General features: G+C 36.9%; 4 protein-coding genes across 4 annotated transcripts; 2 read left to right on the top strand and 2 right to left on the bottom strand.

Annotated features, from left to right (window-relative positions):
- Window positions 1–1193: 1193 nt before the first annotated feature.
- Window positions 1194–4912, bottom strand: sdr42e1 (short chain dehydrogenase/reductase family 42E, member 1). The gene is made up of 3 exons (XM_087793296.1): window positions 4807–4912; window positions 4514–4588; window positions 1194–2395 (listed from the first exon to the last, which is right to left on the bottom strand). Exons 2-3 carry the CDS (start codon window positions 4570–4572, stop codon window positions 1294–1296), a joined length of 1161 nt encoding a protein of 386 aa, XP_087649422.1. The 5' UTR covers window positions 4573–4588; window positions 4807–4912; the 3' UTR covers window positions 1194–1293.
- Window positions 4913–5721: 809 nt separating this feature from the next.
- LOC148076347 (uncharacterized) lies at window positions 5722–9204 on the bottom strand. Its single transcript, XM_087793557.1, has 9 exons — window positions 9129–9204; window positions 7972–8039; window positions 7861–7908; window positions 7725–7789; window positions 7583–7620; window positions 7418–7485; window positions 6410–6472; window positions 6266–6316; window positions 5722–6143 (listed from the first exon to the last, which is right to left on the bottom strand). Exons 1-9 carry the CDS (start codon window positions 9202–9204, stop codon window positions 6090–6092), a joined length of 531 nt encoding a protein of 176 aa, XP_087649683.1. The 3' UTR covers window positions 5722–6089.
- Window positions 9205–11872: 2668 nt separating this feature from the next.
- Window positions 11873–12761, top strand: LOC148076346 (arylamine N-acetyltransferase, pineal gland isozyme NAT-3-like). Its single transcript, XM_087793167.1, has one exon. It carries the CDS (start codon window positions 11886–11888, stop codon window positions 12759–12761), a length of 876 nt encoding a protein of 291 aa, XP_087649293.1. The 5' UTR covers window positions 11873–11885.
- Window positions 12762–15271: 2510 nt separating this feature from the next.
- Window positions 15272–18955, top strand: LOC148076345 (arylamine N-acetyltransferase, pineal gland isozyme NAT-3-like). The gene is made up of 2 exons (XM_087793128.1): window positions 15272–15396; window positions 17267–18955. Exon 2 carries the CDS (start codon window positions 17272–17274, stop codon window positions 18157–18159), a length of 888 nt encoding a protein of 295 aa, XP_087649254.1. The 5' UTR covers window positions 15272–15396; window positions 17267–17271; the 3' UTR covers window positions 18160–18955.
- The last annotated feature ends 2186 nt before the right edge of the window (window positions 18956–21141 follow it).

The raw sequence follows: 21141 nt of genomic DNA, 5'->3' as shown, positions 1-21141 counted from the left end.
AATATTAATTTAGAAACTATTGAATTATATATTTCAGTTAAAAATGTTGAAAAGAGAAGACAATCTATAGATTAAAAATAAGTTTAATTATGACAAAGAAACACCATAAATCCAAACACACAATATATTTGTCCCTAGTTTATTTATCCCAAAAAATAAATTCAAACTTTTTTAGCATTTGAAATATGATTGATAGCAATACACTCAGGTACAGTAGGAGGCAGTAGTGCTCTAGAACTCACAGGCTATTTAAAGAAATCAAAACATTTCCAGTTAAAAGGAGGATCAAGGTCAGACTCTAATGGGTTGAAGGTCACTTCAGGGGTTTCAGCCGCACTGACAAAAAACTGTGAATTTTATTGTGATAAAAAAAAGTATAAAATCTATTCACCGTGAAGATAAGAATGACGTTTGATTGGTCGAGATGGAATGATTCATCAGTTGATGAAGTGACGCTTTGTTTATATAGTACGGAGCGCCATCTAGTGGACACTATTGCCTTTCGCATGGTTTTACGTTTCAATCTAAATTTTACTTAGTTAATCTTTAAATAATTATCTTTGTTAATCTAAAAAAACATGATGACTTTCTCAGTTTTTAATCGAAGTATATCAGTTTCATCAGGTTGAATTTATACTTTTTTTTAACTTTCTTTTTATTTAAATGTTGTTTTTACAAAACTGAAAAAAACATTTAAAATGTTTTATTATTTTATTATTTTTTGTAGCCTTTTAAATTCAACACAAAAGTGTGTATGATAGTGAAAATATAATCTTCATATATAGAAACGATTTATTTCAGATAATAGTTCAATGCATGCATTCAATAGTTTCTATATGGGTTTAATTGATTTGGGAATATTAAACGAACATTTAAATATTTTATTTAATAGAAATTGAATTGGAAAAAAATGTATTTTAGAATGATTGAAATCATAATATCGAACAATGTGGAAACAAGTATTAATTAAACTTTTTTTTTTAAATAAATGAATTTAAACAAAAATTAAATTAACCTTTTAATATAGAAGTTGTTTTTGTTTTTTTTGAAAAAATTCAATGCTTTTAAATTTAAAATTCAATTAGTCAATATTCTGACGGCGCTGACGTACTTCCATAGTTTTCATGCAGCGAGAACAATAAAATAAAGTTTCTTTACGACACCAGGCTGCGAACAAAACATCAGAAAAACCGTCAAGACGACGAAGACTTTTAATAATAAAACCATTTTACAGTTTAAAATCCGTCCATGAGCAGCTCATCACTGTCGTGACGTTCGTGACGTCGTCTCTCGTCAGCTGCCGACAACTGGGAGGAAAGAAAGAGCTACAGCCACCGAGGCGGCGACCACCAGCGCTCGAAGAATAAAGTCCCAGACGACCGACTGTTGCCGTTTCCTGCCGTGCCCTCTGGCCCTGAACCACTGGACCACCTCGTCCAGGTCGTACTTCTCGGGCTCGTACCCCAGCTCCGCTCTGGCTTTGGCCATGCTGAAGTAATGCGTCACGCCGGTCTTGTAGACCTCGGTGCGGGTCAGCAGAGGCTGGAAGTCATAGACCCGCCCGACCACGTGGTGGACCATCTCCGTGAGGAACGCGAAGAGGTAGATGAGCGACAGGGGGAGCCGGAGGCTCGGGAAGGGATACCCCAAACCTTCCACCAGAGGTCGGAAGAACTCGAAGTTGTTGACGGGTCGCCCGTCCGAGATGAAGTAGGCCTGGCCCGACGACAGGTTCCTCCTCTCGTCCGTCAGAGTGTCGGCGGCGCGCCGGTGAGCCGAGACCAGGTTGTCCACGTGGACGAACTCCACCAGGCTCCCCGGGTCCCCGTAGACGAAGCGAAAGATCCCCCTCTCGATGTAGCTGACCACCCTGGGCAGGTGTCTCTGCTCGCCGGGGCCGTAGATGCCAGCCGGACGGAGGGCGCAGGTCCTCAACACGCCGCCGCCGCCCCCCCTGAGAGGAGAGCCGTTTGCCTCCAGCACGGCCACCTCGGCGATGGACTTGGTCCTGGAGTAGTGGTCCGGGTGGAGGTGCAGAGGGAGATAGGGGAGGCTTTCGTCCCCGTTCTCGATCACCTGGCCCCCGAAGACCACGTTGAAGGTGCTTGTGTAGACCAGCCGGGGGACCCCCTGCTCCACGCAGGCTCTGAGGACGTTCTTGGTGCCCGTGACGTTCACCGCCTCGATCAGGTCCCGGTTCAGCTGCTCTCTGCCCGACATGCCGTAGGAGGCGATGTGGAACACACAGTCCACGCCGCGGCACACCTTCTCCACCTGGGCGTAGTCACGGATGTCGCCCTTCACCACCACGATGTCCCTTGGAACCTGTTGGCTCGGCGGCACCGTGTCGAAGAGAACCACCTTGGATCCTTTGCTGTGCAGGGAAGACGCAAGTCTGGGGGTGGAATCAAAACTGTGTTACATACTAGGGGTGTAAGAAAGTATTGATACACTTAGATCAATAAAGTTTTACCTTAGATAACATGATTTTCTATTGGACAAAGAGTTATCGATATTTCTGGACTTTATTATTTTATTTCTATCATAGTTCTTTTATGGTTCTTATTTCAATAAAAAGTGTATACAATAAAAAGAAAAATATATTTTTATTTTAAATTTTGGATTGTAATTAAACCTCCGGCCACTAGATGGCAGCCGTCATTACGTCTTCCGCGTTAAACAGTTAAATCCTGCGATGACTGAGGACAAGAGGATACAGTCAATTCCAGCACCTTTTAAACCGAATGTTTGGACATATTTCGGTTTCAAAACAAATGAAAGTAGTTACAACTTCGTCAAGAGTCATGTGGTACTCGACAATACTACAAATATATCTTTGTTCCTACAGTATGACAATAAATCGTATTATTGCCCCTGTAAAGTATCGCCAGATATTTGCTAATACACACCCCTATTACTAACCTCTGCCAAGGAGTCGCTGATCCATCTGGATCCATAAAGATTTGCAGGATTGCTCATCAATTATATTTTGTATTCTTTAAATGGTTTGACAATTTATTGAGTATATTAAACGCAAGGAAATCATATTATTAATAACATTTATATTTATTTTACTATTATACATTTTTTTAAAACGAATGTTTGGACATATTTCGGTTTCAAAACAAATGAAAGTACTTACAACTTCGTCAAGAGTCATGTGGTACTCGACAATACTACAAATATATCTTTGTTCCTACAGTATGACAATAAATCGTATTATTGCCCCTGTAAAGTATCGCCAGATATTTGCTAATACACACCCCTATTACTAACCTCTGCCAAGGAGTCGCTGATCCATCTGGATCCATAAAGATTTGCAGGATTGCTCATCAATTATATTTTGTATTCTTTAAATGGTTTGACAATTTATTGAGTATATTAAACGCAAGGAAATCATATTATTAATAACATTTATATTTATTTTACTATTATACATTTTTTTAAAACGAATGTTTGGACATATTTCGGTTTCAAAACAAATGAAAGTACTTACAACTTCGTCAAGAGTCATGTGGTACTCGACAATACTACAAATATATCTTTGTTCCTACAGTATGACATTATATCGTATTATTGCCCCTGTATAGTATCGCCAGATATTTGCTAATACACACCCCTATTACTAACCTCTGCCAAGGAGTCGCTGATCCATCTGGATCCATAAAGATTTGCAGGATTGCTCATCAATTATATTTTGTATTCTTTAAATGGTTTGACAATTTATTGAGTATATAAAACGTAAGGAAATAATATTATTAATAACATTTCTATTTATTTTACTATTATACATTTTTTAGCAAATTCAAAAAGTGGTGTAAGCAAGAATTGCATAGGCAAGATAATTCAATGTTTTATTTATTTATTTAATGACTTGTTTCATATTAAACACTGTTGTTTAGATACTAAGAACTCCGAGTTACCAGGAAGGTAATACGGGAAAGTCACCAAACATTTGTTTTAATTCATTTGTAGAAAATAAAGACATAAAGTTTAACTATAGACATGTGCAGTCAAACGTTTTGTCTAGTAGTGAAATAATAAATGTCCGACAGTGAGGACTTAAAGGCGTGAATATAACAGGACAGGTTGGAAAAAAAATGAATGACAGATTTCACAGAAGAAAGTAGAGGCAAACAATTCACTGGTGCTTCCTAAAGAGATGCATTGTATGTTTAAGCTTTTACTATTTATGTTTCTGCTGTGACAACTTAAATTTCCCCACTGAGGTGCGAATAAAGGAACATCTCATCTAATCTCTGATGTCTTCATCATAGCCAAACATGGAGGTAACACTGGCTTGAAATATGTTTGTTTTTTTTAACTTTATCTACAAAACAATAACTGTTTTTAAAAAGACAGTGTCAAACAGAGCTAGCTTATGTCAACTTGTCACCCTAAGGGCGCCATCATGCGGTCACAAGAGTAGCTACAGCATGAGGATGTAAAAAGGTTAATCTGGACAAATTATTTAAATGAACAAAAAAAGATTGTTTTTGCATATGAAACTTACCGAAATCCCATATATCCACAACCTCCTGTGATCAAGAACGTTTCAGGAGAGGTTCCCATCTTTAGAAGGGAGAATCTATGACGAAAAACCATGAGTTTTAAATCACCTCCATCCCACAATAAATCATGTATTGTTATCGTAAATAATTAAAGTTTCTAGTGGACGATATATAAAAGTATTGCAGACTCGCGAGTGTGTTATTCACCATTCAACGTCAAACTCGTGCAAAACAAAGTCAGTCTACGTTCTTTATTAATCTTGCATTTATTTGAAAATCTGCTCTCGATACATACCTGGATACAAACACGAGGCAGGATCAGTCTTCGATGCGGGTCCAAGATTGTTTTTGTGGACTTTAGGATGAGGGTCTGCTCGCGAGAACAGTTCCTGTTGCACAAGGATACGTAGATTCTGACGTAGCTTTGTTGTCACGTAGCGTCCTGGTTACGTAGTATTGTTGTTTACATTTATATTTCTGAACTGTTTGGTACTGCTTGTATTTGTTTTAAAATATCATATATTTATGGCATATTTAAATAATATAGAAAATTATAATTGCTTACTTTGTAAATCGCTCGCTTCTATACGCATGCGCGGGTTAGTATGGCAACCCTAAAAGGACAAAATACCATTATGGACAAGATCGCGTAAAATGAAAACCCACCAAAATCTATTATTTTCGCAATATTATTGAATAAAATAGACAATGTTAGCAAATATTTAGTTTGAATGCAAACAAAGTAAGACGAATGACACTTTAAAGTCCAGAGTAAAGTAATTTATGATTAACAAAATAAAACAACTTTTATTTTCTAAATGAATAAAACAAACAGAACACAACTTGAATTGTTGCCTTTAAATGACATCTCTCAGTATGCTTGAGGCTAGTTTTATGAATTAAATATCAGTCATGTTATTATGGTCCTTTGAATTGGTTTATTTTTTTGTCCATGAAAATATTATATTGCACTTTGTTCTTGTTTTTTTTTTTTTATGAATCATGTGTGTGTTGCTGTGTGCTGGAGAAGGAGACCTCCATAGGATCAATAAAGTTTTATTTATCTGTCCATCTATCTATCTATCTATCTATCTATCTATCTATCTATCTATCTATCTATCTATCTATCTATCTATCTATCTATCTATCTATCTATCTATCTATCTATCTATCTACTATTCATGTGTAGGCCTTTAAAAGAAAGTTGACATAGATTTAATATTTGATTTATTTTACGTGTCAACAAACCCTTGTAAACGTCACTGTCATGTGAATAAAACAGGAAATAAAAAATCTTCACAAACACAATATATTTTTGTTTCACAGATCTGATCCATTTTTAACTCGTACGAGAGTTTCTCAGCAGATAATAACACATAAAAAAGCAAGTTCATTGTGCAAAATGGTGTGTTTGGTGTCGGGATAAAAACCGAGTGTTACAAACTTGACACAAGCTTTTTGTGGTTGAATGCAAACGTGAAGGTAAAACCTTAAGGTCTGGGAATATGATTGTCTTTTGTGTGATAAACATGATGATGGGCTCGAGGTCAGCGCACTTGTTAACAAGTGGACTTGACTCTACCACAGCGGAGCTCTGGTCAACACTCCTTTCCAGCTGTGAGAGTCCACCACCTACGACGGAACCAAATACACATTTTAGATGAAGACCTTTCACTCATATTTCTTCCCTAAAACCTTGAGTCTACATTTTTAAATCTATATTCTATCTTCAGCAGAACTGGTCCTCGACTCACTTGCATTCTCTTGTGAAGAAACATCAACTTCTGGTTCAAGCACTCGATCTCCTGAAATAAAAAAAACAATTCCCGTCCGTGTTAAACACCTTCACTGACGTGATGCGTTTCAAACGGCAAGTGATATCTTCACGTTACATTTACCTGACTGAGCTTTTCATCGTTTCTCAGCTTAATCTGAGGCAGAAGATCTTCCAGTCTCTGGAGCTGTGAGGTGAGAAGAAGACAACTCGAATTTGTACGACATTTATATAAACAGACGTTTTTTTAAATATACTTTGTACTATAAAACTGTAAATATAAAGAGTTAATCTTATAAAGTACAATTTCTCCTTCGTTTTTCCAACCACTTTCCTCACATATTTAGGATTTTCTCTTCAATTATTTCACGCTCATACTTGCAGAGCTGCATAATGTGCAAAACTGTACGTCCCCAGGACATCGAGGCGTGACCCCTCTCACCCGGGACCCCCCTGTTCTAACTGCTCCCGAGATCAATCAAACCAGAACATTTTCTATACTCGCCTGCTGTCGGGATCATGAATATTGTTTAATTAAATTGTATGTATTTTGTTTTCTTTTATTTTTATTCATTATTTATATTTACTTTAATGTAAAATTCCAGTGTTCCAAGTTTTCTGATTCTGAAACTACATTAATGAGGTCTTTTATTTAATTTTTTTTTAAATAAATGTTCCTGTTTTTTTTCACCTTTTTTAATAATAGAATTATATATAAAAAAAAAAGTATTGTTATAAAATTATTTTTATATTGAAATGATTTGTCTTTAATTAATAAATATTTTTTATTACTTATGAATTGAAAAAAACAATAACAAGTAAAAGATCTTGGCACTATTATAACCAACATCTTTATATTGAATTTAAAAGAGTACGAATTTACAAAAATGGTTTAATAAAATATATTTTTAATTATTGGAAACAGAATATCCAACTCCAGTGTAATATTATTTTTTCAAGTTTTTTAAATTAAATAATATTTTTAAAAGAATAAAACCAATATATATTATTGAATTAAATTATGTAAACAGATAATACAATTTTTGAAAAAAAAAAGAAAAGGAATTTCATTTAAAATAATGTAAAAATCTAAGATTAAATGATTTAATAGTCTGATGGTTCTACGTCTCACCCTCCTGTCGATGCCCTGCAGTCTGGCCTTCTTGTTGGTCACAGGAGTGGTTTTAGGATTTGGCTGCACTGTTGTGATGAGAACAACAGCTGAAGCTCTCGACTGCCACACACATCTGCAAACAATCTGCTCTTCAAATATCACAAAAGTTCAGCATCTTCTCACCGTGCTGGAAGATCCGGACCACCTCCAGCAGATAAGGCCTGTGGCAAGAAACACGTATCAACAGATGACATAACATTGAAAGAGTTCAATCAAAATGAATCCTTCTATTGTCGATAAACAGTATTAAAACATGTGTTTTCACTTGTGCTTGCTGTTGGCACGGATGGAGCCGTTCAGAGGGATGAGGCAGCCGCGATGATTTCTTAACTACAACAAAAATAAAAGAGTTAAAAAGGTGACGTTACATTTTATTTTTTTTTACACCGGTGTGTTTTCACCTTCAAGACCGTGTTGAGGGAATTCAGCGCGAAGGTCGAGGCAATTATCTGAAATCAGACGTTGAAGTTTGGATCCAAAAGAAAATGGTATTTTTGTTGACTTTACTGTACCTGAGACACCTGAGTGAAGCGAGCGTCTGCGGGGAGAACGACTTCTCGAAGAGCCACCACCCTGTCATCTGCAAACACCACGAGCGCCGTGAACTTTAACAAAGTTTCTTACACGACAGTGTTTGTAGAAGACATTTGATCAGAATCTTTTGAGCTTCTGAGAGATCAAGAAAATGTACGTGAGCTGTGGAGTTGCAAATATTCAGAAGGTGTTTTACCCGTTTTTAATGAAATTCAAGCTGATCTGCGCTTTACAATTACTTACTTAATTACTTAACTTTAATTAAAACTTTTTGACTTTTTTTTCTTTCATAAATGTCTGTTTTGCTTTCCTCAAAGTGATTTCAGGATTTCCTCATCAAAAAAAGAATAGCCTTCTGGTGTGACCAGCCACTGAGTCTGGTTCTGATCAAGATTTCTGCCTTTTAAAAAGGTTTTTAAAAAGTTTTCCCTCGCAACTGTCGGTCATTATTGTCTGGAACATGTTTTTCTCTTAAACAGTATTATTTAAGCTTCAAAGTGAGATATCCAAGTTATGATTTGACACAAATTAAAGAAAATATAATCAGAAAAAAGCTATATATTGATTTAAACAATTTATAATAAAATTAAGGGTTTTTTTTCTATGATAAAACTATGTTCCTCTATAAAAGTAGAATGATTTATGTTGATCCTTCCAGAATTTCATCTTTTATTATGATCATATTCCTTTTTTTCCTTTTTTTATTTTTAAATGTTTTATTTGAAAACAAAGTCGAAGTTGAATTTATTTCTGGACTTCTGCACTTCTGTAAGAGACGGTCCAGTCAAGAGAAAATGTATAAAAGTTCGTGACCACAGACAGGAAGCATCGTGTTAGCATGTTAGCTCAGTGACATTTGACGAGGCACTTGTCAGTCAAATCCAGCTGCTGCTCTATTGAAAACATGCTTCAAACACATTATTTAAATAAAAAAAAAATAAAAAAAAGGTAAATATATCCATTAAAAAATGCCATATATATTCCTTGTGTGAGAAATGGTCGATAAATGTCGTTCATTCTCTCAATTTAAGAGTTCGGTTACCATGGAAACGTGGACCACAAACACAAATCGGATTAAAAAGTGAAACAAAACAAAATTATTGGCGTCAATAAAAAATAAAAAATAAAAACGTACCGTCTTTGTCGAGGTGCTTGAGCGCAATCCACACCTTTGAGACGTTTGGCGATTTGTCCGAACCGGTGTGAGACATTATGATGAGCCGTGATTCGAACCGGAAACTGGCGCCTCGTCCGCGCCATCTCGAGACTTTCAAAATAAAGCTGTTCACTCGCGTGGACGAGGGTCATTAAAAATATGACATCGATGGTTATTCACTCGGACACGATGTATATCCATTTTTTAAACACCACTAGTGTCCGTTGAACGTTCACTTAAAAATTCAGACCAAGCTGTAAAACCTAACATCAGTTGCAAAAAGCTGAAATCTTATAGTGGATTGTGAAAGGCTACGAATTAAATAAAATGTTGAATTTTGTAAAATATATTTCCGGATCATTGGAATTGGTATTATGTGACTCTTGGTTGACGAAAAAAAAATCAACCACTTTATATAATATTTGATTTTAAACATTTTTACTATTGAAAAATAATGTTTCGATATATAAATTACCTTATTAAATCATTCAAATAAAAAATGTATGAGTTATTGCTTTCATAACTTCAGGTTCTACGATTGGTGCGAAGCCTTATAACCGCTTCGCTATTGGTTTATCCTCGAGGCTCTGCCTCTTCTCTGAGAAACCCACCGCATTTCCCCCTACAGAAAACTCAGCTGAGAAAGGTGGTGGTACCAATCGTAGAACCTGAAGGTATGAAAGCAATAACTCAGGGTTTCTACTTCTTTTGGTGCTCCGCCCTCTAGCAGCTTCGCTATTGTTTTAAACCAAGGCTAAGTTGGACCAGATCAATGTACCCCCAGCTGGACGCCGCTCCTGACAGCAGTATCACTGGGGCCCCGTCGGCCCAGGATCCAAATCCACTGGAGCCACGCATGGCAGCGCTCAAAACAGTGTGAGCTACTGATCCTGTCGTCATGTCGAGGAGATGGGCTCTGGTGAAGGTTCAGGTAGATGCGCAAGAAGCGTCTGAGCAGACGACTTCTGCAGCCAAAACCACTGAGGCTGCCACACCGTGGGTGGAGTGTTCCCCCAGTCCACTAGAAGCAGATCCACACTGCTGCCCGGGCCTCGAGGATAAACCAGTAGCGAAGCGGTTAGACGGCGGAGCACCAAAAGAAGTAGAACTGAAAGTTTAAGGAAAGCCTGGAGCCGAGCTGGAGAGTAACGTTAGAGTTATGTTGGACAAAAAAATGATTGATAACTTTGTGTGATAAAAACAGTGGTAAAATATAATGATTGTTTCTGCTTGGTCTTGAAATGAGTGACTATTTTAAATAGATAAGATTCAATATGTTTCTAATCACGCAGGGCTGGAGCTGAAACATAAACCATATGCTGGGCTCATCCCAGAGCAAACATCGGTTGGATATCCAACTCCACCATGGACTTCCGACGAACCCTATCCCCAGGGTTCCAAGAAATAATGCAGAGTCCAGCCTCAGCTGTCTCGTCGAAAATGTGTCTCCTCCCTTTCTTTTCGCTGGGAGATAGTGTACACCCAGCTGCCTCTAGAAACCTCACAGTCAACAGCTGAATTATCAAATTCTCGTTTCATCTGATGGTTCCTGTGTTATAGCGACAATACAACGGTTGGGATTATTCTGAGAGTAATCCGTTGCTCAATTATTCAAGAACAATTCCTCATGTCGAGGCTTCAATACAAGATGGATGTTACTGACGAGCAGTACAGAGGTATTTGGAAGTTTTTCTTTTTGGTTGACGATCATGATTTGCTGCATAAAAATTTACTCTAAAAAGGAACCTATTTCTCTGAAAATAATCCCGACCCTTAGTGCACATCAGGGTGAGTGAAATTTAATTCATTTGCTTCGTACAAGCAACACCTTTAAGAGCTTTTCTTCTTTCTGTTTAAATAAATACACACATATAAAGATACCCCAATGCTGCTAAAACGACGATTGTATATACATAACATATACAGTTGGTTTTCAACAAAAATTTGCACACGTTATATCCTTGTGGTTCATCAACAAATATGTCTCGTAGCACATTTACTTACTGCACTTTCAAAAAATGTAGTCTAATTTTGACTGATACAAAAAAAGAATAGCCTTCTGGTGTGACCAGCCACTGAGTCTGGTTCTGGTGAAGATTTCTGCATTTTAAAAGGTTTTCGAAAAGTTGAAACTGTCGGTCATGATTGTATAGGACATGTTTTTCTCTTAAATAGTATTATTTTAGCTTCAAAGTGAGACATCCAAGGTATGATTTGTCACAAATTAAAGAAAATATAATCAGAAAAAAAAACAATATATTGATTTAAACAATGTATAATAAAATTAAGTCTTTTTTTTCTATGATAAAAATATGTTACTCTATAAAAGCAGAATAATTTTTGTTGATATCCTTCCAGAATTTCATCTGTTTCTATCATCATATTGCAGTTTTTTCCCTTTTTTAAAATTTTAAATGTTTTATTTGAAAGCCCCTCAACAGTCCCAGTACACAAAGTGGAACTTGAATTTATTTCTGGACTTCTGCACTTCTGTAAGAGACGGTCCAGTCAAGAGAAAACGTATAAAAGTTCGTGACCACAGACAGGAAGCGTCATGTTAGCATGTTAGCATGTTAGCTCAGTGACATTTGACGAGGCACTTGTCAGTCAAATCCAGCTGCTGCTCTATTGAAAACATGCTTCAAACACATTATTTAAAAAAAATGGTAAAAATAACTATTTTAGGTGAATATTTGAATCTCTTGCCCATTCATTTGTTGTGTGTTTGCAGGTAAGATGAACCTGCAGGAGTACTTCCAAAGAATCGGGTTTCACGGCTCGTACGACCAACCCGACCTGGCCACGCTCAGGCAAATACATAAACATCATATTCTGTCGCTTCCGTTCGAGAACTTGAGCATGCACTGTGGAGAAAGAAGCTACGTGGATCTAGAGGCGGCGTTCGACAAGCTGGTGAGGTGCAGGCGAGGCGGGTGGTGCTACGAAAACAACTTCCTGTTCTCCTGGGTGCTGAGGGAACTGGGCTACGACTACACCATGCTGAGCTCGAGAGTTTTCAACGAAAGCAAAGACGTCTTCGCGCCGCGGGACACTCATCTCATCCTCAAGGTGGTCATCGACGGGAAGGAGTTGGTCTGCGACGTCAGCTTCGGGATGACGTCCCAGCTGTGGTACCCTCTGGAGCTCACGTCCGGGATAAACCAAACACAACCGGCGGGCGTCTTCCGTCTGATGGACAAAGGGGACTTCTGGGTCCTGGAAAGGGATAAACGAAAAGCAATGTTTCTCAATCCGGACTTCAAGACTCCGTCACTTGTTGACAAGAGGGAGGTCGTGCCGATATACTGCTTCACGCTGACGCCGCGACGCCGAGACCACTTTTTAGAGTTCAATGACAAACATCAGGATGAAGCCCAGTCTTTGTACAGGAAAATGTCCATGTGTTCACTGCAGACGCAGACAGGGTTCCGAGCTCTCCTGGGCCTGACCTACAGTGAGGTCACCTTTCTACCGGACGAGGGCGTCAACCTTCTGGACTCAAGAGTCCTCCTGGACCATGAGGTGGAGCAAATACTGAGCGAGAAGTTCAATATACGATTGACGGGAAAATTCCAGCCGAAAGGTGGCAACGCTTTAAAGAAATACTTCTAGAACTTGGACTGTGACGATAATATAACTGGACTGGTCCTGCAACACAGACCATGTATATAAGAAAGTTCAGAGTACTTTCTGAGGAGGCTTTGATCATTTAACATCTGCAGGAAGCTCCTCTGCATGTTCTACCAGTCTGTGGTGGCCAGTGTGTTGGGTGGGAATGTGTCCAAGAGGAGTGTCAACAGGTTGATCAGGAGCTCTGTGGTTGGATTGAAGCTGGACTCACTGGTGACAGTTGCTGAGAGGAGATCACTGGACAAACTACTGTCCATCATGGATGATGACAGTCATCCTCTGAACACTTTCATCAGTGAGCAGAGAAGCAGAATGAGTGCACGAATGCTCCTCCCATGATGCAACACTAATAGACTCAAAGACTAATTTATTCCTCGTGTGATTAAATTGTACAATTATGAGTTTGGGGGCAGGAGTGGAGTAAAAGTATCATGATGTTATATTGTATGTCAATCTTGTATCCTTTGTCTTTGTTATTTTTCTATCTATGTTCTTTATCTTTAGACTTAGATTGTATCATCTTGTTCTTTCTCTTTATTTCTCTTTGTTCTTGTTCTAATTTTATTTTTTTATTTTCTTTATGAATAATTGCTGTATTGCTGTGTCTAATTGGAAAAAAACAATTTCCCGAAGGAGACCTCCTGAAGCATCAATAAAGTTCTACCTAACCTAACCTATGTGTCGTGTTTTCTCGTGGATTCACAGCCTAACAGAAAAATGGTCATCATTAAAAAAGTGTTTTAGAACATATTTCAGATGCATCAATGGTGGTTGTTGCCGCTCCTGTTACAACAATAAACTCATTTTACTTTTATTACATAGCACAGGCCGGTACCATAATGTACCATAGTTGTGTGCGTTATATACTGTATGTGGAGTTATTTTCCCTGATTTACCGTGTCAATGTCTTCAAAGTCTTCCTGGCATATAATTGTCCTTAATTCAATATTAGAAATGAGTTGTTTGTTTATACATTTGTGAATTTGATTTTTTTTTTTTTTTTTTAGTGATCGCCTCACAGCAAGAAGGTTGCAGGTTCACTTCCCGGTTGGGCAGGAGGCAACTTTCTGCAACACCATTCTGTGTGGCGTTTGCGTGTTTACTGTGGTCACTCCAGTTTCCTCCCACAGTCTAACACACAGGTTAGTTGGGGAAATTGCCCGTATGAGTGTGTGAGTTGTTGTGTGTCTTTGTGTGTACTGTGACAGACTGTTGTCCTGTCCAGGGTGTCCCCTGCCTCACGCTTAAAGAAACTGGGATGAACCCCAGCCCCCAAGCAAGGCTCTTAAGGGAGTAAGAGGTAGAAATTGTATTTATAGTATTGTTTGAATACAGTGGCAATAAATACTTGGTTAAAACAAGAATTGTGGAAGAAAAATTTCTCCCTAAAATAATTAAAGTGTAGATTTATAATTACAATGACAAGTAAACATGTTTTATGTAATTAATAACAACTCAACTCACTTCTGAAAACTTACATTTTAGATCAGAATTCCAATTATTTGTATTACCATTATCATTGAAGGGTTCCATCAATTAGTAGTTTGCTTGGGTACAATTGTGCAACGTTATACTTGGAAAAATAAACATAAATACATTAAAAAAACAACAACTATTAACTAGATTCACTCATGAACTGGACCAGACACTAAAAGTCTCTGTAGAATCAGCCAATAGAACACAGGAACGTCTTAGTTCTCATCCTTGTTAAAACATGTATACTACACTAAACGGTACACAAATATTTGTTCGTCGTCGACCCTATAACTATAACAATAAGTACTTAGTTCCCTTGAAAGAATGAATGAATGAATTAAATAGTTTTATTTCGGTTACAATACAAAAACACTTCAATTACATTTTCTCACCACGAAACTTTAAACAAACTCTATAACGAAAAAAAAGAATAGGCTGAAGCCAGAGCTTGTTTTTGCCTATGCATCCTAACCTAGGCACGCTGATCCATGTTCCAGCATCAAAGTAAAGAATGCAGAAGAAAAACTCGAAGAAAACAAAAAACTAGTCATTCTACATTGTAAGCCTTAAAATATTTAACTTTCAATGTTTTTTTAAACTCAACAGTGTTCTACACAACTTCAGTCGGACACTAAGTCCATTCCATAATTGAACTGCCATCAATGAAACATCTATATTTAACATTAGTTCTCACTTTACGTATTTCAAAAACACTTGAAAAAAAAACATTTACTAGACTCTTGCTCAGGCTTTGACACTTTATGAATTGTCTAATAGTTTTGTCAAGTCAGAGATTTAGCAATAGTTCTCCATTTGTTTATCTGTTGAACTGAAACTAAATTTAGTAAATGCATCATTTAATTAAATGACGATTATTACGCTTTTAAAAAATAGTCTTTAAAATTTCGATTACGTTTGTTTTAAGTGAGATTTTGCAAATTTGTAATAGTTCTCCTTTTTCCTTTTGGTGGATTATCTCTTTAAGAAGAATTACTGTATAACGTATTAAAAGTGAGTTTGTGAGTAACAGGCGGACTTGTTGGTCACTTGCCAAATACCATCGTTAAAAGTAAAAGTCACGCTCTGGACTTCAGCTCTAACACGACTTCAGATCTTTTTACAACGAGACAAAACATCCAACGTAAGTTCTTTTAAAGTGTTTGTATCGATGCGTTTTGTATATATATATATTTTGTATTGTGATGCCGCATGTTTATTTATCGTTTACATTTTTTTACTTCCCCCCTTTTCAGGGGTGTTACATAACGTCTCCCCTGCAAAAAATGACGAAGTAAACGCTGTTAAAAATGTCGTACCGATCATTCTATTTACCCGTTGACAATCTACAATACTTTAGTAATATAAACATCGAAATCTGTGCGTAAACTACTGAACCACTTTTTTTAAATCGACCAAAAGAAATGTAGCCACTTGGGGACGCCATCGAGTCATCTCAGAGCCGCTAGCACTGGTTAGCATGTATTGCTAAACTGTGTGAAAAGTCAAAAGTTGGTGAGTTGGTGAACTCGTTAAAAGACGTTTTAAAAGAGTAAACTAGTTGGAGGGTTTGTTAGACTCCATAGAAACGTTTTAGCGGTTCTGACAGACAACTACGAGGCCAAACGACGAACTGAAAGTAAAGGAAGTGGCCTTGTCGTCGTCGCACAGGGAGCTAACTTCATGCTAAATGCTAAGATGCTAAAAGCTCCTTAAAGCGACATGGACGCGATTTCAGTTGATCGAGTTGCGGCTAAATTTGATGTGAGCGATTAGACCAAACATTACGGCGATTTATTATTCTTCCTTTTATTATTTGCAACATATTATAGATCATGACTACAATCATTCCCTATTGCTTTTCACAAAAGTGATTAACAGTTTGTGTAAATTATAAAAAATATTATACTTTGAAAGGTTAATTTTTACCTTGGGTTTAATGTTTAACCTGTTTTGAGTGTGTAGTTCATTTATGCACAATAATTTTATTATATATTTATGTGAACTTTAACCTCAATGTTTTTTGTTTTTTTTACAAAGCCTTGTCAACAATAACATTTTAATACGATGTTCATCCATGACAATGACATGAACAATCATAGCTTAATGTAAAAAAGAAAACATTTTGTGACACACAACAAATAATGAATCACACATAATATAGAAATAACAACCATAATGAATAATGGTAATAATGAAAGAATACAAATGAAAAAATAAAGATATAATATAAAGAATGAAATCAGCACATTAATAAATAAAATAATGATGAATTCCTGAAGGAGACCTCCTGAGCGATCAATAAAGTTTTACCTTACCTTACCTTACCTTAAATATATCAACAACAAAAAAAATTGTTCAGTTCATGCCTTTATTGTCAATGCAACAAGTACAGGTTTCAAACAGATAATCATCAACAGCAACAGTAAGTTTGTTCTGGTTTTAATTGTCTTGTATATTGGTGTTTGTGCACAAATATAACGTATAATATTTTGTAGTTCAACATAATCTTGAACTGTATTTCCATTTTAAAACGTTTACCTTTAATTCTTAAGCCTCCCTGCTTCACCACTGTCTTTTTTTGAAAAATGAATTCAGTTATTTCAATATTTAAAGGTTGACTTTGTTTTTAATTGAGTAATTGAATTAAATAATTAGTATATTTCAAGGTCAAAATATTATTAGTATTTGGCAAAATTGAATAAATTCGAACATTTTCAAAAAACAATTTTTTTTTTTTACATTTTATATTCTAACTCCAATAATATAATGAAAACTTTTTTTTTTTTTTTAATTCATAGCCTTTTCATTTTTAATCTGAAATTGTTGCTATAATATTGCAAAACATAATGCTTTAATTAAAAACAATCGATCAATAAAAAATGTCCACATTTTAAATGTTTAATTCAATTTTCCATCCAAAATTTTGATGTTATGTATAGATATAAAATATAATTAAAGGTAGGTTGAATAGTATTTGTATGACTTGAATATTTAATATATTTTGTTTGCAGGTAAGATGGACGTGCAGGAGTACCTCCAAAGAATCGGATTCCAGGGCCCACATGACAAACCGGACCTGGCCACGCTCAGGCAAATGCAGAAACGTCACGTTATGTCAATTCCGTTTGAAAACCTCAGCATCCACAGCGGTGAGAGGACCTTCTTGGACATCGAGATGGCCTTCAACAAGCTGGTCAGGAGCAAGCGTGGAGGGGTGTGCATGGAAAACAACCTACTCTTTTCCTGGGCCATGAGAGAGCTGGGCTACGATTTCACGATTCTTGGCTCCAAGATTTTCAACAGCAACAAAAATGAATTTGGACTTCTGGATTCTCATCTCATCACCAAGGTGGTTATTGACGAGAAGGAGTTTATCTGTGATGTGGCCTTTGGGATGGCCTCTCAGATGTGGTACCCCCTGGAACTCATTTCTGGGAAGGACCAACCACAGAATGCGGGTGTCTTTCGCATGATGGACAAGGGGGACTTCTGGGTTCTGGAGAGAAACAAACATACGGCGAAGTTTCTCAACCCGGACGTCGGAACGTCATATCTCGTGGATAAGAACGATATCGTGACGATGTATCGCTTCACGCTGACACCGAGAGACTTGGACCATTTCTTACCGTCTAATGAAAGCATTCAGACCAATCCCAACTCCATGTTCATGAAGATGTCCCTGTGTTCGCTGCAGACGGAGACGGGGTTCAGGGCTCTCATCGGCTGGACCTACAGCGAGGTCACCTCCCTGCCGGAGGAGGGCGTCAATGTTTTGGACGTACGTTTGGTTGTCGATGACGATATGGAGAAAATATTGAAGGAAAAGTTCAATGTGGTGTTGAAGAACAAGTTGCAGGTTAAAGGTCGCAGCCCATCTGAACAAAAAGGTTTCTATCCGGGATAACGGAACATATTCTTAACTTGATGGAAGTCACAACAAACTCAAGTGTCTTCTCTATTAAATTGTGTACTCGGACCACACATAGACAGCAGCTGACAGAGGAATAGAAGAGCACATAGATCAATAAAGGCAAAAAAAACAATAATTATAAAAACAATATTAATATTAGCTAAAAAAAAATCTATTTGATGATTTCAAATTTGATGATGGTCGATTTGAGTTTCTCTATATGAATGTGAAGATCTTTGTTGGTAATCTATTCTATTTATGATTCACTGATTTACATTCCTTAGTATTATTATCACTTAAGCCTATTTTTTCTTGTTGCACTTGTTATTGCATTTACTTTTTATGTTTTTAAAGGAGGGATCAAAACCAAGTCTTTAATGAGAAGATACTGATGAGGAGAGTCTTATATCTCAGAATAAATTGAAACAAAGGTCTATTTTGTATTAACTGATTATGGTCTGCAATCTTTTCTGGAATTTACAATGATTTTGTTGCTAAACTGCTTATTTTATGCTGTGTATAAACACACACATATATATATATATATATATATATATATATATATATATATATATATATACTATTTTTTTAAGCTAAATCTCTATATATAAAATCGTTGTGTCCTTTTCTTTGCATTATTTACTTTGATCTATGTTCTTTATATTTGCACTTTGTCATCCCTTGCACTTTGTTCTTGTTTTTATGAAACTATCATCTGCTGTGAACTGGAAACCCAATTTTCCTGAGATCTCCAGATGGATTAATAAAGTCTTTCTAATCTAATCTAAAATGTTATTCAAGGAAGGGAATTTCCATCAGTCATATGTTGGAACTACTACAAGACAGATGAGGAAAAACTACCTTCTCAAATGAAAACCCTAACCAGTGTGAAGGTCTTCAAAGATGTGTCTTTTTATACTTAAACTTGAAAAAAGTATAATGACTCTAAATAGTTTACATGATGAAGTAAGGACGAGACCGGAGACTGGAATCACTGGTAATAATGTATTGAAGAATAACAAGTTCAAAGAGTGTCACGTACATCAAAACTGTGTTTACACCCAAATATGGAAAGCAAGACGAGAACAGAGAAGGGCCAGAGAAATGCTTTGTGTTTGGAGGCTCATCACTTCTTCAAGGTCCTTAATATCTATGGGTTCTTACAGAATGTTCTTGTGATTACAGAATTGACTCCCCATGAGCCTTCGACTCGCCACAAAGTTATCCTTAATCTTTTAGCTGAGTTAAAACAAGAGAAAATATGAAGTAAAATCTAATTGAGTTTGTAAAACACTGGCCAAGCAAGCAAATTAAACCAGGTTCCGAAGAACATTACTCCTGGCACCATCCTTAAAATCATTAAATAGGCTTCATGCCTCGAGATGCCCCAACATCTCAACGGGTGGATAAAACAGGAGTCCCCTCGATGGAACTTCAAATAATAAAACCTGAATACAAAGTGTGTCGTTTGTTGCATCATCAGTGAGTATAGGAATCTTTCTATTGTCAGCCACTCATGGACGTCTTCTTCCAGCAGGGCATAGAGACGCAAGCAATGTTCCTCTTCGGTTGCTGGGCAAGTGGTCAGGGAGGTTGGGCTCAGAGTTTTTTATTTACTGCTGCGTCGATTCATTTTGCACAAAGGCCACGGAGCAGAGGAATGCAGCAGCAGCCCAGGAACCCTATGACCATCAGGACCACCAGCAGGACCGTTGTGATCCGGACGACCACACCTTTCCAGCTGCCGACCCACTTCTCCATCCAGCTAGTGAGAAAGTTACAATGCACTCCTGACATGGCTTTAAGTTGAACATACATGGCTTGGAGTCCCTGCATTGCTCTAGTAATCTTACCACCAGGAGCTGTATTGTTTGTTTCTCAGCTAACCTTTCATCCAAAACAAGTCTATTTCAATAAGTCATCATAGAGGTGGCACTCAATTGTTCATGGACTCCTTTAGTCAACAGAGTGGTAAAGTTGACAAGTCTCTGGATTTGACAACGGTGAAAGTTTATTATGTCCAATTTCTTGTTAGGAGTGAGCCAAATAAAGAAACCAGCTGCCACAGGGTTTCTACCTTTATACTCATCTGGCACACCTCTAGGTTGGCCAGTCACATCTAAATAGGTAGGGTCACCAAATTTAATCATTGTAATATTTACCATCCACATTAAAGCCAGGTACTTCCCGTTTGACTTTAATTTTAGCATCTTGAGTTTGAGGCTTGGGATGTTTTTTCAGAACTCTTGGTTCACTGTGGCTATACTTACCAATACTTAGATATCATATTCACCAAGTAAGTAAGTAAGTAAGTAATTTTTATTTATATAGCGCTTTTCCAGACCAGGGTCACAAAGCGCTTAAACAATCAAAACAATACTCAAAAAAGTATATACACTTTAAAAATGAAGATAATACTGAGAACAACACAGGAGTTCCAGAAAATCAAGGAAAAGCCTGAACAAATAGAAACATCTTAAGATGTTTCTTAAAGGAGTCAGTAGATCCATCAAGCGCAAAGAGAGAGGAAGATCGTTCCAAAGCTTAGGAGCAACAGCATGAAAAGATGTCAGACCTAACCTTAGAGAGAGTATTTCTGGATTGAAGGTTGGTTAAGTTAACAGTTTTAACAAACAGCAACAATCCTATGTTGTCCATTATGTTGTAACAGAGATTTAATATTAACTCCGCTTGACACAAAGTTAACCTTTTACCTCAGTAGAGTAACACAAGAAAAAAATCATATATTATATATTATAAAGGTCTCGTCAGTGAAATAGAAAAGTATGAATAAGAGCTTTTGTTGTCGCTCTTTTTAAATCTCTAAAATATCTTGTTTAATAATCCTTGAGTGATATTTTTTTCATTTTATTTCTTTCAAGCTGAATATAATTCAAGTGAAATGTTTAAAACAAGGCCAATCAATATTTCAGATACAGATATTTTTTCCATTTATCCTTTGATGTATTACTCAAC

This window comes from Callionymus lyra, chromosome 6, assembly GCF_982586985.1.
Source record: "Callionymus lyra chromosome 6, fCalLyr1.hap1.1, whole genome shotgun sequence".
In the NCBI taxonomy this organism is placed as follows: Eukaryota; Metazoa; Chordata; class Actinopteri; order Syngnathiformes; family Callionymidae; genus Callionymus; species Callionymus lyra.
The sequence above is the reverse complement of the archived record's forward strand: the minus strand, read 5'-3'. Positions and strand labels throughout refer to the sequence as shown.